Source organism: Passer montanus, unplaced genomic scaffold, assembly GCF_014805655.1.
Source record: "Passer montanus isolate IOZ18808 unplaced genomic scaffold, ASM1480565v1 scaffold1, whole genome shotgun sequence".
Lineage (NCBI taxonomy): Eukaryota > Metazoa > Chordata > Aves > Passeriformes > Passeridae > Passer > Passer montanus.
The window spans coordinates 9,650,240-9,678,149 of NW_024356504.1; the positions used below are offsets into that span (position 1 = coordinate 9,650,240).

The following is a 27,910-nucleotide window of genomic DNA, read 5'->3' on the forward strand; positions in this document are numbered from 1 at the left end:
AGATTTGCCTTGTGAGTAGGAATGATACTTAGACAAAAATATTTGAAGCTTGCTGCTTATGTACACTTGAGAAGTATTTAAATGCACTGAAATAATATTAAAAGAACATATAAGGTATGGATACAATTTAGACACCCAAACAAAGCACTTTTCTAGAAAGGCCTTAAATCACTTTCAGTCTCTTCTCCCAAATCTAGGGCAGGGAGAATTCTTTTTGCCTCAGACAAATCAGCCAACATTTTGCTATCACGTTTTCCTTCCAGGCTCATCATTGTACTGCCTTTGCCTCAGGGCCATGTGCAGACAAAGCAGAGCTTGGAAACCTCACCCCAAATATGTTTGCTGCTGTATGTTATTTCTGCATTCCCCAGGTTCTGCAGCTGGTCAGCAGTGGTTGACTTTCTTGCCTCTCCTGCTCCTCCTCTAGCTGTGTACTGGTGTGTTAAATTACACCTGAATAAAATACTCCTTTTGTATATTTTTCAGAAATATGAAACTAATGTTGGGGCTCAGGGATCCCAGCTGTCTCGTGGGCAAAAGCAGCGCATTGCCATAGCAAGGGCCATCATACGAGACCCTAAAATTTTATTACTGGATGAAGCTACATCTGCCTTAGACACGGAAAGTGAAAAGGTAAATGCACAGTGATAATAAAGGGAAAGTTAACACAATGGTCCACAACATACAATACCTTTTGTGTTATATAGATATGCCAACATATTCTGCTGCATGATTGCACATTATTCCACATTGTGAATTCAGCACTTTCACATTTAATGATCTTTCCAAAAGTGCCTGCACTTAGATACAGCTGTAAGAAAAAGCAGCCAGCCCCAAGTGCTCTTAAACTATCTATGAGAGGCAGCACTTCAAAAATGTCTGAATTGCCTGGATTTCAAAGCATTCAGTTGACATTTAGCATGGCAGCAGAGTAAAGGCCTTCCTTAATTTCTACCTCTGTTTAGATGTCCCTTGTTTGTACTACTGGTAAACAGAGTTCATGACCCAGCTAAGCACATCAATAGCAGAACCTCTGATTTAGTCTCACTGTCCCTTTTACAAGTGTTGCACAGTATGGTTAATTAATCTGAAGCAACTGGGTTCCTCCAGCTCTGAGCCCTGTTGTGTTTGCACATTTTTATTCTGACACTTTGTCTGTTGCCTTTAGACTGTGCAGGCAGCACTGGATAAAGCCAGGGAAGGGCGCACCTGCATCGTCATCGCCCACCGCTTGTCCACCATCCAGAACGCTGACATCATTGCTGTGATGTCTCAAGGACTCATCATTGAAAGGGGCACTCACGATGAACTGATGGCCATGGAAGGAGCCTACTGGAAGCTTGTTACTACTGGAGCTCCAATTAGCTGAATTACTGTGATTCTGAATTTGAAAGATTTCTGTAAGCAAATGCTTTGTGGTAAGGATGTGTATGTTGGTGCTCCATTGTGCTACAGAGTGAGTGCTATACAATACAGTGAGATCTGTGGAACCCTGAATGTATGTAGCTGTCTGCATCAAGCACACTTGGCCAGCACATGCAAGGCACTAAGCACAGGCTGATGAATTTAGGAAGTATCTTAGCCCATTGATAAGGGAAAAAAAGCCTGAAACTGGGTAAGATCTTTCCTGGTGATCTGGGGAGTTGCCACTACCTGCAGTCAGACTGATGCCTCAACTAGCAAACAAGGAAGACTCTGGTATTCAGGAAACTGCCCTTTCTTTAGGTAAGCTGAATGAGTGAAAACCCCTCAAATGATGCTGTACATCTGAAGGGATCAAAAGTTTCCTAACGTTTGGTCTGCAGCTGGTCACAGCAGAGGCATTTCCTGTGCATGCAGAAGCCCCACTCTTTCACCCATTGTACCACACACGTCAGTTGTGCTGGTGGGGGAGGCTGGGCTTCCCCTGCATGCACCTGCAGCACTGACACAGCTGTGCCCCTTTAACAAACCAGTCAGTACTTACAAAAAGGCAGCTCCACAAAAGTAAGGAAAGCAAGCAAGGTAAGGAACAGAAGCTGGTGAGGATCATTTCCTAGCCTACCACTCTCCAGCTAATACTGATCATTCTAATCAGCTGTCAATAAGATTTTTGAATAGGAATAAATGCCTTGGTTAAATTAATGTAAAATTCTACAGTTAATCATCAGTTATTTAAACCTCTTCTACTGAAATGGTGATGGATATGTTCTTTTTTTCAGAAGGTAACACAGTCATGAGTGAAGGTGGAAAAAATAGCCATAATTAGTTCTTTGTATTAAATACAGTTGATAAACAGAGCAGCAATATATTCAGAAATGAGGGAGGTCAGGAAGGAGCTTCTTTGGGAGAACCTTGTATCTGTCACAGTTTATTGTAACACCTACCATAAGTTTCACTGAAATATATTATTGGTTATTGTCTGCAGCACAACAGGACTCTTTCCTGTAGTGACTAGGATCTTGGAGAAAAGCAGATAGAAGGAAAGTATAGGTTACAGTTTCAATATTTAAATATTGATTTTAAACTGTGTGCAGCAGAGTATTAACTGGAAAAGTTATTCTCCATGTCCTAAAATCTGCATCTGGGCTGGGTGGGCAGGTGGGCAGGCAGGTTTCCACTTACTTTATAAGAAGTCACACCACTTCTTATAAAATGCTGCAACAGTAGCAGTATGTAAATAGAGCTGTAAAGGTAAAAAGGTTATTAGGCTACATCCCTTAATTCCAGGCAGCAAAACCCAATTTCAACTTTTATATGACTCCATTAACAGAATCACTGCCACATACCCTATTGAAATCACACAGCCAGCACTGAAATGGCTATTTCTCTAAGGAAGTCTGTATTTTAAACCTTAACTGAAAAGTAAAAGAAAAAGATGCATTATTTGCTTTAATCTTTTTAGCCTTTTTACATTTCAGAGCAATAAGTAGTTTGATGGCTCAGGAAACTATTGACAGAGTGACTATCAATAACCTGCCAGACAGATGTATATGATATTTAATTAATATTATTATTTAAGGACACAGAAAAAGAATGACTCTTCACTAAAAATTACCATGACTATGTAAACTTATTTCGTAATTCTTTTTCCTAAAGGGCAATACCTTTGTGACCCAAATTAAACCAATAAATTGTATTTTTTTACTGGCTCTTGTACTCTAGCATTTCTTCTATTACCCTTCAGCTAAGCACATGAGTATCTTGCAGCAGCCAGCAAGTATCATGTCTGTGACAAAGGTTTGCTGTTCAGGACAGCACTGCTGAGAAGGCTGCACAGGAGCAGGCTGTCTCCCTGCAGGAGCACAGGGCCACAGCCCAAGCTGGGTGATTGTGCTGCTGCTCTTCAGTGTAACATTACCTTCTTTCCAGGCAGCTGGGAAACATGGAGGGCTAAATTTTGGGAAGCGTGCTTCTCCAACAAAATGCACTCACTGTGTATTGGATGCCATGTCCTGCCACTTTGTTCCTGCGTGCTGTTGAAAAACCTCTGGTACCTGGGAAAAGGGACTGGATTGCAGGTGGCACTACATGGTGTGTGGGCATGAGCAGCAAGACTTGATAGAATGCTCAGTGCAGAGCTGGACTGGTCTTGCTGCTGCAGCCGCCTCACTGGTAAAATGTCCCAGCCCTGGGTCTTGGTGGCAATATTCCCAAACCATTCCAAAGTCATTTGCTTACATCTTTCAAGCCAGACCTGGGTTATTAGTCTTGACAGTAGCTGGTGTCTCCTGCTGTATGCCTCTGTGTATGGTCCACAGCAGCTGCATTTTCCAACACCCGATTCCTCTAGGCAGATATAACTATGATACTGTTTTGGGATAGCACCTGAGTAACTGGTCTGCTCCAACTAGATTCCTCTGGGTAGGAGTGTGTGTGGGCCCAGAATCCCTCCACCAGGAAGGCTAAACAGGGAATGAGGAGGATGAAAAGAAATAGCTGCATAGTAGCAAGAGTGTTGTGAACTGAATGTAATGACAACTTGTCAGCTAGTTTATATGGGAAGCAGGGGACAGCTTCACTTCATATAACTCCTGCCTCATGAGAATCTTTCTGCAGAGAGGTGGAAGTACTTTTGGAATAGCATTTTCCCAATGTTATTACGGGCATTTCTAAGTCAGGAATTATTTGGCATCTCTAAATCAAGAATAAAAGGTTAAATTTCTCCTAGGATCCTACTAGTGGGAGCAAGGGGATCAGTCTTACACTTTCCACTCTATTACATAAGAAAACCTTAATTCAAAAGGTTTGTGGCCCAAACTAAGCTGAGTTGCTAGCTCATCCTGCAAGCGTATATGTGCTGTATCTGTTCCCAATATTAACAATTTAAATATGGCTGCAAAGGCCTGGTGAAATTACAGCTTAAATGTTTAACAATTTGAGCTCTTAGTAAGGTCACGCAATCTATTTAGATAAGGTCTGGACTGTAATTTTCGACTGCAATCAATTTACTGAAGCCTGAGTAAGGGACATGCAGGTTTATTTCACTGCAACAACTACATGCCTGGCTCCTGATTTTCAATTCTAATTCTATCAAAATATCATGATTATCTTGACACTCTTCTATTCCACCAGTCTGGAAAATGCTAACCCTGTTGGAAGGTTTGGGAGTCCTCTTTGGAGATTCTTCAAGCACTTACACAAATCTTCATACCACAACACACTCAGCTGCTCAGAAAGTGTCCTGTAGCCATTGCATTATCAGTCAGTTAATTTCTGAAGTTACTAGCAAAATTACACTAAATTGATTCATTTGATATTATTCATATTAACATCACCATTCTTTGATTTAGTAACATTTTAATAACTGAAGAAAAATTAAGAGGTGGTTCAGAGAGGAAAATGTTCTATGGCCTTTTCCCTGAAGCACTGAAGTTAAAGAATGAACTAACAGGACACTCCAAGAAAGTGACTGAGAGCCCACATGTCTTTACAGAGCTTAGAAGAATACTGCAGAATGCCAGTTGTCATTCTACACTTATGGTGGTGTCTACCCCAACAGAAGCACCAAGATTCTTTGTCAGTGTTGGGAAACAGAGACTCTCACGTGATTAGAAGCCTAGAAATGTGATCTCTGCCCATAACTCCCAGCTTCAAATTGCCACTAAATGCAAATGCTACTGTGAGAACCTTGGACAGCTGTGCATGAAGAATCCCCTGTTGCTGGCTAGGAGGAGCTAGGAACAGACCCACAACTCAATTAACCTGCTGCTCTGCAATGCCTCTGTAGGTCATCTCACTGATAGGGAATAACAAAGCACACAGCAACTTGAACACAGCTGAAATCTTTGTCATAGCTGTCTTTGTTCTTCCCTGTTTGCGACTAGTCCCATGAACTTAGTGATTTTGCTTAAGGAGTCACAATTATAGAAAAGAGTGGCTTCAGGTCAGCTGCTGTGGGAAAAAGTTCAGAAAACCATTAGAGAAGATAGGAGATACACAAAGCAGAATACTCCTCAGACTTAAAAACAGATGACTACTTCTCTTAAGTCATGGTAGTCTTACTAGGCTCTTAATTAAAGATGCCTGTTTCAGATTTGCTTCTGTAATTTGTATCTTGTTCATTCCCAAAGGCCAACACCAAACTATTCACCTTGTTACCCAATTAAATAAAATTCTTTCAATTATCTCCTACCTAATTGGAAGTCTAGAAGCAATATCATGTTTACATCTTCTAAGCCTCATTGCTTTCAGATCATATATATGCAGCCCTCATTACTCATATTATAGCCAGACATACTAAGGCTATATATATATATATATATATACACACACACACACATATATATATACACACACATAAAGAGAGAGCTTTATGGAATGGTATCAGCAAAATACTACTTAAAGACTGTGCTCTGAAAGGAAATATACAACAATAGATGCCAATAATGAATAAAATGGAAAGTACTCCTCTAGAAAATCCATTTTATATAGCAGACATATATTCAACATATTAGTTACTTGTGTCCTTAGTTAAACAAAGTATAGAAACTTGAAGTGACAGTCTGCAACCATATTTTCATGATTTACACAACTGCTAACAGTGATTCAGGCTTGTGACTGTTGATTGAGAGAATTAGCAGAGAATTACCTTTGCAATACAGGAGCACGAACAACATTCTTCAAGTCATATACTGAGATAATTTCATTATTGACAACTTTTTTCATTTGTTGCTCTGTGTAGATGTACAGAAACCAAAGATTTTTTACACCATATTTAAGGATTTTCCCTATCGAAGCTGTGATCTGTATAATTCATGATTTATGTGACCACTTTGAAAAAGTAAAAATGACAAAAATTACACAGTAATGCAAAAAATATATTCTACAGAGTCCAATGGAAAGAAACTTTTTTTTTTTCTCATCTGACTTAATCAGAAGTTGGTTTGCTCAGGAAGCTCAATAAATTAAATCTAAAGCCTTGTTTATGACTATGCTGGCCTTTTTCACGGTGCCTGGGGACAGCTGAACAGTAGGTGGCGTGATACTGTCACACCATAGCAGTAGCAGTATAACACACAGTATCTATTTACAAAAAAATTAAATACTGAGTATCACTATGTACAACTCATGCTTGAAGCATTATCTAGCTAGAGATGGACAGAACTAAAAGACCACCATATAGCTAAGTAAAGATGGTTGGTTATACTTTAAAACTTCCTTATGACCCAGATATTGGGCCATTTCTACCCATACTGCAGTGCGCTTGCAATATTTCTAGGAATAAAATCAGGCAACTAATATTTCTCAGCTGCTTCAGTGTACTGATTTTGGATGTACTGGTTACTTACCAGGAGTACATCAAAGATGCACTGGCATCCCCTCGGTTTAAATGAACTAGCAAAACTGCCTTTGCAGAGGGTTCTCGAACAGTTCACATCCATCCCCACATTGCTAAGCACTTTGAAACTTTACCTAATTAAGTTTCTTTTCAGTTGTCCTCATTAACGAGTGGACACAGTATGGAACCAAGGCAACTACAGTCAGAGGCATAGCTGCGCTCTTACAAAAAGAGAGAATGTAGAACAAATACTCAGTATGAGTAGGTATCTTAACAAAATTATACAGCTGCAGGGCAGCTAAAGAAGCAGCTATACACAATATGCGGAAACTTATCCTGCAGCTATTTTTACCTTTGCAGCTCGTGATGAACATTTCAGAATTAATTCCAAGACCTAAACCAAAGAGTGCACCTAAATTCCTCACCAATCCAGCAAAAGGAGTTGTATCAATGTTTATCCAGTCTGGGTTGGCACACCACTTCTTGGCCTTTGGAACAGACCATAGCAAGTCAATATCAAGAAGCTTGAGGGATAGATAAAAGCCAAGGGCAAAGATGAAAAGAAACAAGTTTGTCTTGATGTACATTCTCAAGCTTGCAGTCTGAATAGCAGGGGTGTGCTCAAATGCTTCTGCCACAAGAATGCCTGTGGATTAGAAACTCAGTGTTACAGGGAACCACACACTTGTACTTTGAAGAAGCGTTTTCTACAGTGTCCCTGTAGAATTTGACTTTTGAAGATAGAAGAATATATCTGTGTAATAAATATCTATGTGTGTGTCTATATATATATATTTATACTTACACATATACACACACAATTTAGCACATTACAAAACCTTTCCTACCACTCAAAACTGCCACTATGGGGAAAAAAAAACCAACCCAAAACCAAAAAAACCAAGTACTACATGGTTTTGATATGAGGCATACCTTAAGGCCTGACTGCATCTCCCAGATGACAACCTATCAAACATTAGATGTAAACTGGAACATTCCTTTTCCAAAAGAGTCCCTCACTAAAAGACTCGCTCCAGCAATGCAGGATTCAACACCAGTTCCCACACAGGCTTTGAGTGTTGAAGGAAAAGACACTGAACACACTTATCTTCTCTTGTACTCATTTTACCTGGTTGTGAAGAGGGAAAGCTGTTAGCCAGGGCACCCCAGGCTACATTGCATCCATGAAAGAGAACATGAGCAGGAAGCCCCTACTCAATGCACTGGTCACCCTCCTTAAAATCAGATAGATACCGAGGTACTGCTCATAGTTTGGACTTCCTGAATGCCAAATTATAATATGCTTAAGTAACTCTGAAAAATGTACTGCAGCATCTTAAATCACCCAGGGGAGTTTGTCCTGCTATTTACATTTTTTTCCATTTTGCCCCAGGTCTCTGTGTTTGTCCACATTGCACACATGCTATTTTGCACCTGGACACCATTTGAAGTGACCCAAACAACTTCCTCCTGAGAGGAAAGGTCAGAGTCATGTAGAAGCATCTTCCTCTCTGATCTCTTCCACACAGGCAGCACAGTTAAAGACCAGATGCAGCCAGTACAAAGCAGTCAGAGCTAGTCTAGAGCAGCGTGGACACAATACAGTCAGCATCAGTTGTCAGGTGGACAAGGGCTCACTCCCTTCACTGTGAATTACATAGGCAGCAGGTACATTCTACCTCACAAATTTTACCTTCGGACTATTATCAAATCCCTGATTTTCCAGAGAGTGGACAGCACTACTGGGGTTGCAAGACAAGTCCAACTAGTAAAAATCTCTTGTCTTCTCTCATATTAAAAAAAAAAAAAAGCATATGGGTTAAAAGGGAAAGAAAAAATAGCAGCATTACCAGCAAATACTCCAAGAACAACTTGATGAGGGAAATGTGTTGCTATGAATACTCTTGAGATGCACACACTGATCTGGATAATCCAAAAAACACTCCAGAGGAATGACCATGTCAGTCTAAGAAGGAAAAGGAAGATGCTTAAAAATTAAGACAAGATATTTCATCTACTTATTTTCCTCAAGATCCATCATGTAAGGCTCATGCTTTTACCAGCAGAGGTTTACTAAACAGAGTAGTTTAGAATCAGATGATTAAAAACTAGAAGTCAGTACAAAAACATTATCATGAGCGGTTACAGGAACAGATCTCAGGAGTTTCAGGTCCAAGAAACCTCTGTGGTTTAAGTGATAAAAGTAATCAATGGCATATTAAATTAGGACTAATACCATAAACATGTATCTCATCATGAAGTCATAGCTATATGCAAAACTCAATTATTTCATGACAAAATTCACACAGTGTGAAAACAACCTTGGAGCCTTAGAAAGAACAGCCACCAAAGCAATTGCAGGACTTTCCCACAGAGCTGAGCAACACATTACAGCAAATTTTGTCAACATTATGTGCACTTGCTTTAAAATGGGCGAAGAATAACCATCAAAGCAGTAAATTTATGTACTAATCCAAAAAAACCCCAATACATAGTGACAACTAGAGAATTTAAAATTTCCAGCACTGAAGATTTAGGGCTGATTCAGATATTGTATGCAATGTCTGTAATTGTATGCAATGTCTGTAAATAAATACCAGACTATACAAACAGATAAATCCTTTTAATATACTTTTTCTTCAGCTGAAGTAGGTCATAATAAAGGGTTGTTGGTTTTTCACAAAATAGACCAAACTGTGAATATTTGTTTAAATTAAGTCCGCTAAAAACATAGCATATATTTAAAGAACTATCTGAAAATAATGAGTTGGAATACTGGAAAGACACTGACCTGTGAAGGGTAACAGCTGATTTATCTTTCCATCTAACTGTGTAGCTAAGTGCTGCTGTGACCATTACGTACCAAACGCAGGATGATCCCATGGCATGTCCAGATGGGCTTCCTAGTAAAAACAAAAAGGAAATATTCAACTCAAGCATGAAGACTGTGATATCTGTCATACAGAAAATGTCTACTGGCAGTTACTCAGGCACCTAATAATTTAGAAGGGAAATGGCTAACAAAGGCTGAAAGAATGTAAACTGCTTCTTAGAAGTTAATTTTTGCTGTATGAATTGTTCAGAAGGTTCATCTATAGGGAATCCATAATACTTTTCTGAAATAAAAAAGGTAATAGCTTACTCATTTTATATTGGTGTGAGTTGGAATCTTGGAAGGAAAACATATTCTTTTCCCATTACTTGGATTAAAAAAATTTGAAAAGCACCTAGGGCTGTCTTAGAGCTGTAGCATGGAATGTAGAAATTATGTATGAGGATCACATAAGAAAAGTTTTGAATGAGCCTCTCCATAATTAACAGGACCCACAGAAATTTAGCTCTTTGTAACAATCTAAACCAAAGGACCAGTATAACTTTAGATAGCACTTCCAAGCTGCTTTTTATCTGCTTTTGCAATTACCATGGTGTTAACAATTGTAAGCTGTGTCTCATTAGCAATATTACAATGCAGGTAATTAACATTTTGAGTAGTTTTATAATAATTTTAGAAATGCATCTGAAGCATGGAAAAATGTGTCTTTATGCTTTACTTTGATTCATTTTATAAATTTTAACGTGCTGCAAAATATCAACCAGATTAAAAGCAGATTGTCAAAGAAACTGGTACATGATATGATGCTCTAATTGCTGTACCCACAGGTACAGCACATTGTAGTCTACCTACAGCAGTCTATGACAAGGAACACTCTCTCATATAGATAACAACAGTGATTTCTTTTTAGTCCAGGCTATAACAATATATGTGTACTTTGTTTTAATTTTAAAAGTAAAATTTTTATTTTACTGGAAGCAATATGAAACCACTGAGAAATTCCTACAACTGTGAAAATCACCATAAAACAAGGTATGCTGGCATGATGCAAGGGAAGTGATTCCTAAAATTACTCTGTCACTTCCTTTCTCATGTTCACCAGATTTACATTCAGCAAATCAAAATAGGGAAAGAAAAAATTAGATCATTGGAATCTGTAAATCTTGGACCTTTACATCTTGGCTTTCTGTGGAGACAAAAGAGAAGGAACAGGGTTATTTCACTATCAGAAGAAATCATTTTGGCTCAAGAATGTGTTATGAGCCAGCACTATCTAGTAGTGTGTAGAGTAAAAGAATATTTCAGTGAAGTAGCAAAGCAGAAATGTCTGGGCAGGACAAGCACAATGATTTCTGACTCCCTGCATTAAATTTTTCTGTTCTGCTTGGCAGTACATTTAGAGTCACTCTACCAGCTCTTTTGTTAATTTCCTATCAGATGTGCACTCCTAAACCTCATAATGGAACAAATGTCACCGATAAGGAAACAGTAACATTGTATGTCATCAGTGGAAGAGCTTCTCTTTTCTGTCATCTAGGAAAATGCCATCAAGGAATAATATTTCATAGCTTATTGCAAATTATCTAATCAAAACAACATAAATTCCACCTTAAGGTTTATGTTCTTAAAGTTTTACAAATATCAGAAAACAAATAGCTGCTGGGTTTTAGTTCAGTTAATTCCAGAAGTACAAAGCAAATTCAGGTCCTAAACTGTTTGCCATGTAGTCATATGAACAGTTCCTTCAGCTTTCCCTTTTGCTGAGACATGGAGTTTGGGGTTCAGTCTATCCTAGCAGTATTTGGATCTGCTTTTCTCTGTGGCTGCTTCTCTAATCTTTTAATATAAATTGCTATTTTAAAAGTGTGTGAAGTACCATGTAAGCTCATACCATGATGCATGTAGCACCTGCACTGACTGTGCCTCCTCTCGCTAATGAGAAACAGATCAGTGACAGTCTTAATGGTCCAGAGTAAGTCTTGAGGTGGGAAAAAATGTGGTCATTGTAAGTGCAAAGAAGGAATCAATATGACAGTTGTACCCACTGGACAGAAATAGGAATGACCTTTCAGAAAGACAGTAACAAGAAGAAACACCTTCTGGTTCAATGAATCAAAATGAAGCACACTGACTGTCTCCTGAGCCAGGGCTCGGATCTACATGGCACTGAATGGGCTCAGTTCTGAAGGCTTTTGATAAGGTCTGAAGGACTTCAATACCTTGTGTTAGGTCCCAAATGAAGTAACTTGAAAGACACTGCAGACATAAAGGCATTATTAAACCCTGCCTCATAGAAGGGCTTAAGCTTCTTGTTCACAATTACAATGGGATGCAATGCAGGGTACTGTTAACAAAATACAGCCATGCAAACTGCTTAAAAGCTTTCAGTGGCATCAACAAGATGCAAAGCACATCATTTCCACAGTCAGTATTTTCTTGCACAACAAATTAAACTAAATTCACTTAGCTCAATGCAAGTTCATCTTATTGCACATAGGGTTGCACAAGTTCATTTACCTTCATTAGTATTGCATTTGATTTCCACAGAGAAGATAATGAGACATAAAAAGTGAAAATATATTGAAAAGGTGCATTTCAAAAATATTTTTTCCCCATATATTTGTACACATACTCCCACACACATTCAGTGGCAGTGTCTGGTTCTGGTTCCTTTCCACTTGTGATAAATTATGTAATTGATTGCTCTGACTATTGTTATTTACACTGAACCATCTACTTAGTTTATGGGGTTTGAATATTTGTTGCAACAGCAAACAAGACCTCAAACTCAATAGCCCTGGGCTCTGTCTTGGAACACATTAAACAATGTATTTCACAAGTTTTGTGAAAATTTCTTTCCAATACGCCAGTTCATTTTAGTAGTAGTAGTTATTTTTAAAGCCAGCCCCCCTCCCTTGCATCTTTTAAAGGCAATGATGGAAATACTCTTGTCATACAAGAGTCTTGTCATTTTATACATGAGCTCTGAGATTTCTGCATCATATAAGACCTTCCTAAGTCTCACTCTCCCCCTTGAAGCCGCTATCACTATCAAACGGACCAACCAAGGAAATCTCCAACATTTCTTACCTGGTCCTGTTTCACATGTTATAGGAAACTGTTCAAGGCATGGGCTTGACTGATTAGGATAGATCATTGTTTCTTGCACCCACCAGTAAGGGCGATGGCCAAATAAAATCCTGACCCCCACCCAAAAAGAAAAAAAGAAAGAGAGAGAGAAAAGAAGAAATTAAATGAAAATATTTTTATATAAGAAGGCCTCGGCAGAGCATGATAAATAATCATACAAAGAATATGAAGAGCTACATTTGAAAGCTGTTCTATAACAGTTCTACAGGTTCTTCTCATCTTATTACAATATTATTTCAAACATATCTTAAATATCTTCCTTGTGAATTACTAATTTATAATTACCAAGGAAAATCTACTAGTACATTATTCACAGAAAGTTTTCTAAACTTAAAATACATATAGTAACTATTATTAAAAATTCCAAATTTTAAAACAAATCCAACTTCTTACCATTTAAATATGAGGTTGAACCAGTCACCAATGACAGCCACCCATATCATTTTAGTACCAACCACTTGGTTGAGCTGAAACCAAAGAGGAAAATAAATTGAAAATATATTCCGAGGATCACCAACATGTGACATAAAATTAAGAAAATCCTGGTAAGCCCTGTAGTCTCTCTGTAAATGCTGAATGATAAGCACTCCATTGCTGTGAAGGAGATCCATGTTAGTGGATTAAACTGTACTTGAAATATAGCAAAGTTCCTTTAATCTTAAGTTTCTAGAGACAGAGAATGAGAATCACGGAGGGGAGCTATTAAAAAGTGAGAGAAGGTGATTGACATTGCCTTTATATTATATTGGCGTGGTGTACCCAGTCATTCCTGAAACACGTGGCTCCAAATCTCTGGAAAAGCATATGAGTCTCTTAGCACTGGAAAGCTTTTTTGTTTGCAAATTTTAATTGTAGGAAGCTAAGTGAAGTATATGCTGAGCAGCAGCAAATTGTGGGGAAAGTTTTGTGGAAACAAAATGTGTGACTCGTGCAATTCCTTGTAGGAACAGCTGGCACATGTTTACTTAAACTTTTTCACAGTTCATTTCTCAGCAAGATGGACATCTTACTAATGTGTGTACTTCATTAAGTGTTGCCTGTATAAAGGATAGAAAGAATACACAAATTACTGATCTTCACAGAACTGTCATTGAAGCTGTACATTTCACTTTGAAACAGAACTTGGCTGTAACTAATACTTTGCACAACACATTTTTTCAGTCAGGGAAAATGCAATGAGCATCCATATATCAACCACGCTGTTGCGCTCTAGATTTATTTTTAAAGCAACAATATTATTAAAATATTGAAAAACAATTGTTTCCTTCCCACAAGAGGCCTGTCAATCCAGGGCCCAATGCAGATGATGCTCAGTCTCCGAGCCATCCTTCAGTACCACCATTCTTGGGCATTACTTACGTGATGCCAGTCCTGTGCCCCCCTGCCAGAAGGAGCTGCAGCCCCCCCTTCTTGCTGCTCAGCGTGGCAGGAATGAGACCTGCTGCACAAACCAGAGCAAGGCTGGGAACACATCACCAGGAGTATTTCCCTGAACCATTCCCAAGTGAAGCACAGCAGTTCTCCAGAGCCAACAGCCAAGAGCAAACAGATTCTGCCACACAGCAGGAGTTTAAAAGATTACAGCAGGCAATATATTAGCATATCAGATTTATCAATATTAGTAGTAGTAACTGTAGTGTAGAATATTATGTTCATTTGAGGTGGCTTCATGAAAATAACTTTTCCTACAGGAGATTAAATGGATACTAAAAGCCTGATGATACCAACCTCTGATATCATCAGAGGAAAACTTCAAGCTCTTTATCAGGCTCTAATATTCTGATGTATTCATATCTTATATGAAATTATTATCTGTGTACCTGAAACAGTGTGAGTCAGAAAACAAAAGCAGCTCTATATATGGACTGCACACTTCCCTAATACTCTTCCCATGCGCTTCAAGCTAAACTGCACAGGCTGTGGAGACAAAGACATGAACCACTTAACTGTTTTTGCTGAAGAGGGGCTTAATGGCTTACAGGGCTTCATGATGTGTGGTCAGGGAAGTCACATGGAAACATTAAGTAGGTTCAACAAATAAGGCATGACAATTAAATGGACAAAGAAGATTTCTCTTCATGACACAATCTCATATTTACCTTAACTACTCCCATTTACTTTAGCTAATAATAGTCTGGTTTTAGAATTTTTTAGCAGATTGAAATCCTATATGTTTATTGCTACCAATTGCATTAAGGCATATAGAAAACCTTAAAGTTAAAAGTTTCAATGTGCTGCTTCTGAATATCTACAATATTTTTCTATATATTGACTGAATTATTCACATTAATTAGTGTTGTCTGATTTCAAGGGAAACTCTTCCAGATTCAAAATTGCAGGATATTTTTAAAAATATATTTCTTAGATTTTTTAGCTGAAAATATTTGAGGATGTTTGTTTCTTGCTAAGTTGTATACCTTTACTGTTTTTCAGAGTGTGCAGCAAGGCAACTGTCATAGATATCAATGAATTAATTTGCTCTCTCCCAATACCTCCCCAGACCATACTTGTTTAGAAATCTCTCTCTAATAACTCTTTGTACCTTATTGCTAAAAAAATTGCTCCTTTGCTACATTTTTTTTTACTGCAAAAGTATCTTGCCTTTACAGATAAAAAAGACTTACTATAACAATTTAAAAAAATCACTCTTTTAGACATGTCTGGGTTTAGTATGCAGAAATGTAGAAAATCTGAGGTCTTCCTCTGTTTTCCAATCTAGTTTAGCAAGAACAGTTAGCTTCAAACATGAGTGCAAATGCCAAGTCAGTCGGCAGCTGAATAACAGACATCTGACTTCTGGTACTTGGTTAAAAGAGCAACAATTACAATGAGGTTATTTTTATTGTTCTATTAGGAAAAAATATTTTGCAGTACAAAAGTTTCCATCAAGATACACTTCATGTCCTCAGGAGAGTCTACCAAGTAATAAAATAGTTCATTTTACAGTCCCTCTTTAATGGCACCACTGTTAGTCAGTGGTATCAAAAAAATTGTCTCTGACACAGGATGTGCAGAAGCATTGCAATAATCGCAATAGCTTTTTGCATGTTTGCTTTATTTATAAATTCAAAACTACCCACCCATATTATCTATGCACTAGGACAGTGATGCATCTGCTCAGGCTGAACTCTTTTTCAGACAGAGCCCCTCAGGCACACTTTGGCTCTCCAGAAACGTTGTAAATTTAATGTTTGAAGATATGTCTTTGCAATGTTTCAGTAAAGTAACCTCTTTTAGTGTAAATGCTGAAGACCTCTTGATATTAACTTTCAGGATTTTGCTGCTGATTCTTATGCTTAGATAAAGAAAGATAAGCACCTCAGACACAATAAAGAGTAACAGCAAGAGAAAAAGCTTTCATTTTCTCCTACATTCTTTCTGAATCTTTCAGAAGCTCCTAAATCCTCACCTTAGAGATACCAGAGGAGTCATGTTTATAAAGGATGTTTAAAAAACCTCACCAAATCCACAATCTACAAAACAGACACAATGGAGGTTTTGGAAGAGGTAAGTGTGTTTCTGTGGGAGAGGCAGTTCTCACTGTGCCTGGAATGAGCCATGATCCTGCTCCATCCAAGAGGAAATCAAAAACTGACATGTTAGTAATCGCTTGTCCTGCCTGTCATATTACACAACCAATAAAAGTCTGAGACACTAAAGACCTTCCAAGCAGTAATAACCAAAAAAGATGGTGAAACATCACTTGAAATACTATATTTAATACCTTGTTTGACAAAGGAGAAACATTCCTCAATAGAGTTCCCTCTTCCATCATTCCTCTATGCAAAGCACTGCAAAAAGCTTCTGTAATCCCCCTAGTGCTTCAAAGTCACTCGAAATAATACATGAAATAAAACTCCTTGCTGTATTTTAGTATGGGGAATTGCAGGGAAACCCAATGATCTATACAAAATGGTCAGAAAGTGGAGGCAATCAAGATTTTAAATCTTGTTTTGATATTAGAGAGCCAAGGTTTGGCCTTCACATAAATTAGTTCTTAGTTCAAAGCAAACGCCTTTCAAATGCTATCTGTTCATATATTTTAAAATTTATTGATAATTTCTTGATTTACTGTGTTTTCCAAGACACACAAAACCAAAGACTTCATATACACGTGTGTGTGTATATATATACACACATAAAATGTAAAAGCAAGAGTCATGCTGATGATCCACTGAAGGGAGGATAAAATGTTTACAGCTGCCTTGCACCTACATATTAGAGCAAGTATTACATAACAGTCAACAGATGCTTTTAAGTAAATGTTTGCAAGGCATGGAAAAACCACCAAAGCAAACATTTTTTGAAACACTGTTAATGGAGGCCTGTGTAATGGGCCTGACTTTCTGGTACATTATGCTTAGTTAATTGAACAATAACATGAATTTCCACACCAGTATTTCCATTGACACTGGACCAGTTACAAGGATTAACAAGCAATTTGCTAAATTCACCAGCAGACACTGTATACAACAGCTGACAGGTATTTTCTCAGGTGTGAATGTTTTCCAAGTGGAACACTGAAAAGATACAACTTAATTTTTGAATTAGAAAGACAAGAATATTTCAAGACGCTTCTGCGCTCTCTCTCTCCCAGTTTTTACTTTCAAATCCCATGTCCTCAAGCATTCCTCATTGGACCCAGGCTTTTTTAGGGCTGGGCTGACCAATAGAGGTTTAGCACTAGTTAATATGACCCAGTCTCCTTCACTTCATTCTGTCACCTTAATCTGACCTTTCCTAGTTAGTACAGTCATTACTCTTTGCTACAAAGTTAACTATGCAAGCACACAAAGCCAAAAAACCTAATCTGTGCACTATAACAATAATCAGACCTGCCAGAGCTTAATATTTGTTTACATTAGTAATGCAAATTAGTAATGTAATTACATTACATTGTGTTTATAAGTGCACCAGTATAAATTATACAAACAATGCATGGAATACAATTCTGGCATGCCTATGACAGTTACATATAAGGAATTTTACTTATTTTAAGTATGAAGAACTACCATTTAGAAATTAGAAGCAACCTAAAGAAGATAAAATTCCTTCAAGTTCCATGAAGGCAGAAGTGGAACTGGATCCATTAGTGCAACAATCTCCAAACCATTTTTCAATTCCCTTTCCAATAAGATTCCTGTCTTACTGTCATTCTCCAACCCCTGAAACCAGCCTGCTCTCATTGTTAAAACTAGCCCAATGCCAACCATAGCCCAGGGAGTCAGAAACCTGCCACAAGAAGTAGCTGAGCCAGTTTATTAGTACCAGCTTGTCAATTTTGTGCTCCTTCAGAATATCCTCATAAGCTGCAGTAGCTCTCCAACCAGCTGAGCTGGACTTTTCAGCTGCCTCTTAACCCAGCACTGAACTGCCCAGGATGGACTTTCTGTTACCAATAAAATAAAGCAGCAGATTTTTGTTGGCAACATTCTGCCCTTCAGTTTGACTGCAGGGAACTGTCACCTGCAGCTGCTGCTGTGCCCCTTGGAACCTTGAGTTAACCAAGTAGCCTGGGGTTAAAAGGACACCCATGAAGAGCTGGAAAATGCAGAAATACCATAATTAATGGTCTCCAGCTAAGCTCACAGTGTTAAAAATAGGGTAAATCACTGTTGAAACTTTTTTCCATCCACAACTACTCCATGGCTTGCTAGGCCAGACATTTAGAAAGCAATATTTCAAAAAAATTGTCTGGGCTAGAGTTATGGTGGCTGCCAGCATTTCTTTCTATGGAGCCTCTTGAATCAGACCCAGAAGCACCTGACCTGCACTAGTTTGGGCCATGAGGCCACATTCCTGTTTGTAGCTGGCAAAAAACCATCAGTTTGAACTGAAAATTAGGACTTGCCAAAATAAGTGTGCTTCCCTGAAACACACACTTGGTAAACTCATGGTGGACAGTAGTGGGAAAGGTTGAAGATAGGTTATAGTATAGTTCACGTCTCTCAAAGCCTCAAAATGAACTGGAAAAGAGATCAATGAAGGTATGGATTCTGCCAGTAAATGCCACAGGCATTTAGTCTTTGGTGGGTGAAAGTGTACAACAAAGGAATAGGACTAATGAGTCTAGAAGAACTTCACTGATGAAGAAGATACCTAACATTTTTGAGCTAGTGCCAGTTACCGTGGGGTGAACCCATTATCTGTGTTAACAAAAGGATTCAGAAGACACCAGCTGTAGAGCCCACCAAAAGATTATGGATTAGAAAATAGGACTTGTTTAGACTAGTTTAACTTGTATTTACCAAACTCCAGGGCCTGGGAAAATTGTGTATTTAAAGTTGATTGAAATTGAAAATTAATTTAATTGAACGTTATGAGCTCAAGTAATAAAGGCTAATAATGTCAGGAGCAACACCGAAACTTTAGATTAACAGCATGCACTTGGCTAGGCAAGAAATGTTCCTAAATAAAAAAAGCCATAAGGTATAAGCCCATAGTGCCCAAATTCATACATGGCTAGGTAATCATCCTTGGACCAGCCCAACTTCATTTAAGTGTGAGGCAGGTAAGAAACAGGGGTCTGTTAGCTTTAGGAACAATGCTGAAACTGTGCAATCTGGAGAACAGTGTGTCCAAGTCAAACAAGGCAGGAATACAGTGGGGTAAAAGTGTTTATCCAGGAAGTTTGTACAAGAGTAATGGAACTAATAGTTGGTGGTCCCAGCTCAGACATCATTAAGCACTGCACAGGTGGAAGACAGTAATTAGTACTTTTAGACAGCAATCCTCAAAGCCATGCTAAATATACATTATTCTGGGATTATCTAAATAGCACTCACATAAACTAAAATTAGGAGAAATTCATTAGCTATGGTAACGAAAATTTTTAAAGTAGCTTTCATAATAAACCGAAGGCTGCGACCTTGGATCACAAACTAGCGCTTATCAAGAGCTAAAAGGGAATATAAACAACTGGAGAAAAACCTGTCACACTGTCATAAAGAGCAAACTCACTTTGACAGACGTTTATGGCAAATGTTTGACTGGGTACAGGCAGGGCTACTGTATTCTGGTTTTGTTCGTACCAAAAAGTACTGCAATTACCCCTACAGGTCATTCTCCTGTCAGAACGCACTTCATCCACACTCATGAGAGAACTCAAGCCGGGCGAATTAAAAAGCAACTCGGAAACTCACAAAATTTAAGACCGGTTACCGCAAGTGTGTTCCATGAGTGTAAACCAGACACTGGGAACAAGCCGTGCCTTCAGAGGAGCGTAAGTGAGCGGCGCTGTTTGCTCAGCCCTGAACGGGCTGCTTCCCCCACCGGCCCGGCAGGCAGCCGCACCGCCAGGCCACCGGCGGACCCGGACGAGGCATCCCAAGGCGCAATCCCGAGGGGAAGGGCAGCTCCGGCTGCCGCCCCCACCATGGCGGCCGCGCCCCTCACGCCGGCCGCGCCTCGCGCTCGTTACCGCAGCAACGGCCCGGCGGGCGGGCGGGCTCAGCCAATCAGCGGCGCGCTTGCTGCGGGGCGGGCGGGCGGCCGTGAGGGGCGGCGGGGAACCGCCCTGGCGGGGGACCGAGCGCTGGGAGAGCTGCGAGGGACACGCGGCTCCCGCTGAGCCGGTGGCGACAACTGGCGCGAAGAGGTTTGAACGAGAAGGCGGGGCCGTAAAAGCAACCGTGAGCGTTTGCGCCCCGCTGCCACTGCCTCCCGTGGGCTGAGGCCGCCGCCGTTCCCGCCAGGTTTGGTACGGCGCTATGGGAAACGCACAGGCGGAAGATGAAGTAGCGCTCTTTGAACGAGATATGAAAGAGTTTTGGATCCAGTTTAAAATCAGTTATGGCACTGAACAGAACAATCAGACGTCAGCGCTGAGAGATTTGTGCAAGGAGACTTTAGAAGCTCTTTCAGGTACAAAGGTTCTGTGCTTCTGTTAACTCTGCTTTTCGCAAGTTCTCATCAAACTTCTTCAAATAACTGAAGTAACTTTCCCTTACAGAGAAATGGTCCAAGAAGCTGAAAGAAGAGGATGTGATGATTGACAAAATTCACGAGTATAACAATGGTACAGTTATTTATTATGTCCAACCTTTATAAAATTAACTTAATACAGCTAAATAGTATGTTTAACTTCACATTTAAAAAGGTGTGTAATAACATCAGAATGAACACAGAATTAAACCCAAACATAAAGGGTTGGTTACAATATAAATCTACGATGTAAATTTCAAGTCAAAGGCAATTTGATGAAAAACTTCCTTGATGATGCAAAAATATAAGTTTTCTGCATAGAGCATAAGTATTTAAAACAATAGAGTATCAGACTTTTCTGATTGCCGTACGAAAATACATTAAATTGCTTAGTAAAGCTAAGTATTGTGAAGTTATGTCTTTTCCCTATTAGTGAGAGAATAGTGTCAGCTCATCAGTCTAGGATTAACTTGGCTGAATTTTGCAAACTTCAGAATACCAGGTAAAAATAATTGCAACTCTCCTATCAGTCAGTGTTTCCATTCTTGTCTTTCTGTCATTATCTGTGGGCAGGAGCCATCATCTTCATGCTCTGAAGATGTATATAGTACTGGCACCAGAAACAAATTTCATCTCATTAAAGTGTCAGAGCTGCTCCATAGCTGTTCTGGTGCTTTAATGTATCAGAGCTTCTGATACAGCAGCTTCTTTGTAGCTTCTCTCAAGAATAACTTTCACTTTAATGCTCTTGATAGAATTAAGCTGACTTCTCTCTGAAGCTGTGGTAGCATGCGTTCCACTGTGTTTTATTAATATAAATAATTTCAAACTACTTAGGTTTTATATAGCAGGGACATACTTAATCAACTGTATATGTTCATATTTTCTTGCCTCCTTTCAGAGATTCTCCAGCAGAGCAAATATGTAGCAGAAAAGGAAGAGGAGTTGACAGAAATAAAATCAAAGCTAAATCAAGAACAAGAGCAGCAGAAGAACTTGACTGACAGCATCCAAGAGCTTAAAGAAGAGTTGATGAAGAAAATGGAAAGTAAGTAAGAAAAGGATAATAAGTAAATTTTCTTAATTGAAGGAGGGGTTGTTTTTAACACTTGCTCTTTGTGGCTTTTCTGCTGTTCTAGATGGTTTTTTATGTGCTTGTTTTGCCTTTGATACTTACGATGGACTTTTAAATTCTAGTAAAAGCTTCTAAAAATAAAGCTGCCAAGGAGAAAATGGAACAAGTGAGCAAGATTAAAACACTGTTTAAAGAGCATCTTGCACTGGAGATGCGCAGAATTCCAGGTAGGTTTCTGTAGTTTCCATAGTCTCTGTGCACTGATGCAATGTGCTTCATGTTGGGTTGTGCAGTGAAGAGCACACAGCTTACACACTTGATCATTGGCTTAGCCCAGCTACTACATTTGTCCCTCAAATGGCAAAATATGCTAAAATGCATTTGTCTTGCAAAGAGGCCAGTGTTCCTTAATCTGTCAGTGTTCTAAGAATATGAATTGAAACTAACTTTGTATTGTGATTTTTAGTCATCATTGTTTAGTTTAGTCATCATAGTCATCATTTTAGTCATCATTGTGACTCTTCAGCAGAGGTTAATGGTGTTAATTACTTCTGTTTGTGTTTATTTTAGACGAGCAATTACAGTTTATATTCAGACACATTGACCACAAAGATCCTGATAAGCCATACACGTGTACCATTTCCATAAATGAACAAGGGGACTATGAAGGTACGTGAATTTTGAATACTTAAGTAAGAGGACTGAATCTGACACTTGTGTTTGAAAAAAGGAGAGGAGTAAAGTGCAGTTTAATTGTAATCTTTTATCTTCCAATTGCCAAATGAAAAATCTTGCAATGGCAATAATGTTGCTTTAATTATGTTTTTCTTGTTAACTTACATGAAAATACCACTGCTAATGTTCACTGCCCTCCATTTGTGGAGGTGCTGTTTACTTTGTATCAAGCAAAGCAAGAGAAGGACCATATACAGAGATGAGCATGCTTCATTTGTAGTTTGTTACTGCTAAAGTGGGTGTGTATGCTGACAGGCATATTTCAACTTGTTCCAAGAGCCTAGAGGGCAGAAAGGGGGTGACACAGGTGAAAGAATAAAACTTGAAATCCAGCATTCCCCTTCTGTAAGGGCACAGCCTTTTGAATCTCAAAGCTGCTTTGGCTGCATGGATCTTACTTCAGTTATGGAATTTGAGTGCTGGATAGCTTCTAGACAGATGCTACTGGGGCTCTGCCATGGCTCTAGGTATGAACTGAACTGATTTCTGGTTTTACTAATTCAGATCTAAACTATTGAAGTTAAAAGTATATCACATGCTGGGCTACCTCAGTTTACAATCTGCTTGCCTACAGAGCAACAAAATAGTTTAGGAATGTGTTTCAGTTTTTGAGCAGGCTATGGATTGCTGGAAATTACTGTAACAACTCAGGCAGGAGCACAGCACTGAGTGGGAGGTCAGTAAAGCTAAAAACCTGTTATGTTCTTAGAGGCTTTCTCTTTGCTGAAAGAAAATGAGGCTTCTCAAAAATAATGCAGGTGGGAGCAAAAACATAAAAAGATAACAAACTACATTAGTATTTCATAGGTGCAGGAAAACACTGGTATTGATTTATTATTTTAATAATAGTCTAATCTTTTGCAAATTTGTGTCATTTTAGTGACTTCCTGTACTCCTCCTCTGGACTGTATTGCAGAGTTACAGCTCAAACTGAGAGAAACTAACAATTTTTCTGCATTTGTTGCCAACATCAGAAAAGCTTTCACTGCTTTATCATACAAACAGTCTGCATGAAACTGGTTTGTACCTCTCCTTCTGGCTGTAGAGCATCCTTACTCCCTTCCTGTTGCTGAAATGGTGTATTTATCCATGTCTGACTCCTAATTTCTAAATAAAGATAATGAAAGCAGTATTTTAGTCTACTGTTATCTGGATACATTTTGGATCATTCTTTGAACAACAGTATCTGTAACTGCAGCCTTAACTGAATGTCTCTGGACAGGTAAGCTTTGATTACATGCATTAATGATGTAATGGTTTGTATTTAGCTGCCCTGGGGAGATAATAAAAATGAAGTACCTTCTGTAGTTTGTTTATCTTTTCCAAAAGCATTGATGTCTCTTTCAAGTTTCTGTGTAGTTGAAATAGACCTGAAACCTATTAAAAAAATAACGTGTGCTGAAGCCTAGCACTTACTTCAGTTACTTGTGTCATAGGTCATTGTCTTGATTTTTACCCTAATTTGTATCTACAGTGTTAGCATTTCTATTCATGCTTTTCTTCTGGTCTGTTAAACTTTGTCATTGGAAATCTTTTGACGTGGCAAAGCCTGAAGTATAATGTATTCAAGTATGAAATATAGTGGTGACAGATAAATAATGTAAGTATTTTGCATCTTATCAAGAAGACTATTACTACCACAATGCTCAGCTTTGATTGAAAATATTCTTTTTCTATTTTGTAAAGTGTTTTTTTAAAGAATATTTAAAAGGACTATTGCAACAAGAAAGGAAAGGCTTAATTTGATAATATACCACAGTTCATATAAGGTGTTGACTTAAGTTCAGTCCTAGAAATTGTAGTGAATCAAAAACTAATATTATGACCTAGTCATTTAGGCATGTTTAAATCTGGTCATCAGATCTTATCTGATCAGATATTCTTAGTACAGTTGGGAATATTTCCCAGTCACATGTGAACTGTATTTTAAATAATTTAGTTTGTCTGAACTTAACCATATAGCTTGATGGATATACCACAGACTGCACCCTTGTCTTCTAGGATCAAAACTTAAAAAAAGTAAAAGAAATAATCTTCCATTTCTTCTTCCCTATGGGGCACAATTTGCTGCAGTTCATATAAGGTGTTGACTTAAGTTCAGTCCTAGAAATTGTAGTGAATCAAAAACTAATATTATGACCTAGTCATTTAGGCATGTTTAAATCTGGTCATCAGATCTTATCTGATCAGATATTCTTAGTACAGTTGGGAATATTTCCCAGTCACATGTGAACTGTATTTTAAATAATTTAGTTTGTCTGAACTTAACCATATAGCTTGATGGATATACCACAGACTGCACCCTCGTCTTCTAGGATCAAAACTTAACAAAAAAAGTAAAAGAAATAATCTTCCATTTCTTCTTCCCTATGGGGCACAATTTGCTGCTTTCTAAGTAGTGCATCATTTTCCTTGGTGTGTCCTATTGATTTTTTTTTCCCTTGTGTTACAGCCAGTTATACACAAAGAACAGTAAAAGGTGCCAACTGATTACACTGCACTTTTGGAACTGAGTAGCAGCAGAGAATTACTAAGCATTACTATAATGACATCTCAAATAAAACAAATCCTCAGTTTCTGCTTTGTGTCGTCTCTCAGGACAAACCCTGTGTCCTCTCTGAGAATTCTGTAACTGGCAATGGTCCAAAGAGGCGAGTGATGGGAGCCTGACTTCAGGGGTCTCATTGTTCATTAGTGGATTTGCTTCCTTTTCAGTCAAATTAACAGGATTTAAGTTGCAGGTATTTCTTTCAACTAATTGCTTCTACCATTAAGAGAATGCTGTAGGCATTTTTATGGATGTCAGTAGACTAGCCAGGGGGTTAAAAAAATTTATTGAGCCAGCAGTGCACTTCCCACTTGTGTCATCTCTCTGAGGCATTATGGCTGCTGTTGGCGTCTCTCCCTTGTACAGAAGCCCTTCCACAGGTGAAGCCTGTCCCTTCCAGCTTCTCTCTAATGGCATTGCTCACATTCAGAATGACTACTCATTTTGAAACATAGCCTTGCCCTACGTGCTGTCTGTGCCAAGCACCTCTGTGCTGCTCTGAAAGGAAACTTCAGCAAGCTCAACCAAATAGTTTACAGCTGTAGTATGAAAGCAGAAAGACAGGCAGAACACAACCTCCTCCTTTCCATGATTTCCAATGGAGCTGTTTAATCATGAAGGGTGTACGTATTGCTCAGGCACCCTCTGTAACATTTGTGATTTGATCATGTTCACAGGAGAAAGAAACTGAAATGCCTGGAGAAAGGAAGACAGATGTTCAAACTTAGAGCCATTTTCTTTTCTTGTTAATCCCAGGCATAAGTAGACAGTGACAGAATGAATTTTCAAGATTGCTATGCACAGAACATAAAATATGTGACAACTACTTTATTGGAATATGCATTCTTAGAAATGATATGCTAGAGAATATGATGTGCCTGGTTATAAATGTCCTGTGCATATGTCTAAAGCAAGAAATTGGGAATATTTATTGTGTGCAATAAAAACCTTTACAACTCCTTCTGGAGCTAGAATAATGTGCCTACTTATATTTGCCAGAGCAAATCAGACAGAGATCTTACTTCCACTAAAAGAGAGCCAGGTATTCCAAAAGTGGGTTTAAGCTAAGAAAGTGTACACAATAGATGTGCTTCTTATTCTAAAATATGAGTAAAACTGGCCTGTGACTTCTATGAAACAGCCTCATTCTAGTGGAAGATCTGTCTTGACATTTTAAAACCTTTGTTTTAAATGTACAGTTAGTACTTATAGAATGCCACACACCTGGATCTGTGATGATTTGGAATTTTTTATTTCTATTTTCTATTTGTTATGAAGCTTCACAATAAAGTGAGAACAAATAATAGTAAAGACAACTAGGATAACAGAACAGACTGACCCAACAGGTACAGCTATTGAGAAGCTGATATGCTGGTTAGCAGACAGATACAGACTGAAATGTCCCAAAGAGCAGATGGGAAAGCTCTTGAGCTCAAAAGCAATATGCAGCTTAGGGCTGTGACACACAATCAGCTAATGCTGGTGCTCCATTTATTAGCAGGATCTTAAGGCAGACATAGATTTTAATGAAGGTCAGTAAAGGCTTTTTGAATAAATCAATTTGCACAATGCTGAACATTGCTTTCCCTTTCAAAGTGCTGACCCACACTTAGCCACCAAGGGTCAAGTCTGAAATGCATGGGCTATGAACTAATGCTGACTATACAGTAAACTGCGGATGTACTGGTGCTCAGCACCGCATCAAATTTATCTCATGTTGTAAAAATCTGGGGAAAAGCTGAATTTATGAGATACTGGAAATACACAATGAATTTAAAGACTGCTGGGAAGACAAAGTAATATTAAATGTTAATAGCATATGTATTAAATGTATTTAATCACTATCGTTTGTGTGTTAGCTGGAGGTCAGATTTGAAAATAAATCAAATTACCGTGACACTCCTGGCTAACAGAACAGTTTTTTTACACACCTATTCAAACAAGAGTGGAGGTGGTTACTCTTGGATGTTGTTAGCTATATTTTGAAAAACAAACAGGTATTGGCTACACTTGTGAAAATAAAAAAAGACATGGAAGTATGCTGTGCTTGTGCCATACTGTCTTCTCAAATGTGTCAATAAACTGAATTTATTCAGTACTTTGAAATTATCTAAATTAGTTTTGTCATTGTAATACCATAACATTGCTGTGAACTCACTTGGAATTTATAACTTTTAAAATGGCTTGTGAAACTTTAGGTAACAAAGATAAGCATGCATAAATCAGTCCCACAGGCAGAGTAAGAGTACGTATTTTAATTATGTGAATAAGCAATACTAAATGACTGTGGTATTAGTCTTACGTTTTTGAAAGCAATAGTTGCAATTCAGTGATATGAGGCATTACTGCTAAAACAGGATTGTATGCCTGAAGGGCTGGGAGGAATGGCTCTGACTGCCAGACAGTGACACTCCATTCTTTTTATCCATATTATCCCTAATTACTCTGACAGCTCTACACACAGAAGAGCCCTTTGGAGTCTTGAGCTTATAAATAAGTTGTTGCAGTAGAAGCAGAGGCAATAAAGCCTGATTTCTTACAGATCTGTAAGAAATTCTTACAGATCTGTGGGTTTGTCCTTGAACAGTGCCATTCTCTTCACTGTGATATTCAGCTCTTTGCAGTCTAAGGATCGGAGCCATAGAAGCACTCCTGAGTTATGCCAGTTTGGCTCCTGCTTTGCTGCTGCTAAAGCTGCAGGACACCAGTTGCATCCTGCCTACTCTTCATCCAGTACACTGATCTGTGCTTCTCCTCTGTACCTGACTGCTGACTTTAAGTACATTATAAGGACAGGGATAACTGCCACACAATCTTCTTTTCAAATTTGGACTAATTGAGCAACACATTCAAAAGTTGTTGGGGAGACTGACAGAAGCTAAAAAT

The 27,910-nt window shown here is 38.6% G+C and overlaps 4 protein-coding genes across 8 annotated transcripts in view; 3 read left to right on the forward strand and 1 right to left on the reverse strand.

Annotated features, from left to right (window-relative positions):
* The window catches only part of ABCB11 (ATP binding cassette subfamily B member 11), a 43,381-nt gene extending 40,249 nt beyond the window's left edge, over positions 1 to 3,132 (forward strand). For 2 of the 3 annotated variants that reach the window (XM_039731819.1, XM_039731897.1), the window contains exons 28-29: positions 487 to 633; positions 1,169 to 1,369. In XM_039731819.1, coding sequence (XP_039587753.1) covers positions 487 to 633; positions 1,169 to 1,369 — 348 coding nt within the window. Of the gene's footprint in view, positions 1 to 486; positions 634 to 1,168 lie in introns of all 3 variants that reach the window. The other variant, XM_039731729.1, reaches the window with a different exon arrangement.
* A 2,714-nt stretch (positions 3,133 to 5,846) lies between these two features.
* Positions 5,847 to 20,020, reverse strand: G6PC2 (glucose-6-phosphatase catalytic subunit 2). Of its 2 annotated transcripts, XM_039696582.1 has the most exons (6): positions 19,886 to 20,020; positions 13,137 to 13,210; positions 12,684 to 12,793; positions 9,552 to 9,663; positions 8,611 to 8,726; positions 5,847 to 7,406 (listed from the first exon to the last, which is right to left on the reverse strand). In XM_039696582.1, exons 2-6 carry the CDS (start codon positions 13,184 to 13,186, stop codon positions 6,895 to 6,897), a joined length of 900 nt encoding a protein of 299 aa, XP_039552516.1. In that variant the 5' UTR covers positions 13,187 to 13,210; positions 19,886 to 20,020; the 3' UTR covers positions 5,847 to 6,894. The 2 variants fall into 2 exon arrangements, with proteins under 2 accessions (XP_039552516.1, XP_039552440.1); XM_039696506.1 differs by lacking the exon at positions 19,886 to 20,020 and having other exon boundaries at positions 13,137 to 13,354.
* LOC120498143 (testis-specific gene A8 protein-like) lies at positions 16,135 to 20,313 on the forward strand. Its single transcript, XM_039700534.1, has 2 exons — positions 16,135 to 16,250; positions 19,802 to 20,313. Exons 1-2 carry the CDS (start codon positions 16,187 to 16,189, stop codon positions 20,311 to 20,313), a joined length of 576 nt encoding a protein of 191 aa, XP_039556468.1. The 5' UTR covers positions 16,135 to 16,186.
* On the forward strand, positions 20,224 to 27,072 carry SPC25 (SPC25 component of NDC80 kinetochore complex). 2 transcript variants are annotated; one of them, XR_005626833.1, is made up of 7 exons: positions 20,224 to 20,606; positions 20,695 to 20,760; positions 21,568 to 21,714; positions 21,864 to 21,968; positions 22,312 to 22,410; positions 23,357 to 24,245; positions 24,560 to 27,072. XR_005626833.1 is itself a non-coding variant. In XM_039702844.1 (6 exons), the coding sequence occupies exons 1-6, from the start codon at positions 20,453 to 20,455 to the stop codon at positions 23,488 to 23,490; spliced, it is 705 nt and encodes a 234-aa protein (XP_039558778.1). In that variant the 5' UTR covers positions 20,224 to 20,452; the 3' UTR covers positions 23,491 to 24,454. The 2 variants fall into 2 exon arrangements, 1 of the variants encoding a protein (XP_039558778.1); XM_039702844.1 differs by lacking the exon at positions 24,560 to 27,072 and having other exon boundaries at positions 23,357 to 24,454.
* The last annotated feature ends 838 nt before the right edge of the window (positions 27,073 to 27,910 follow it).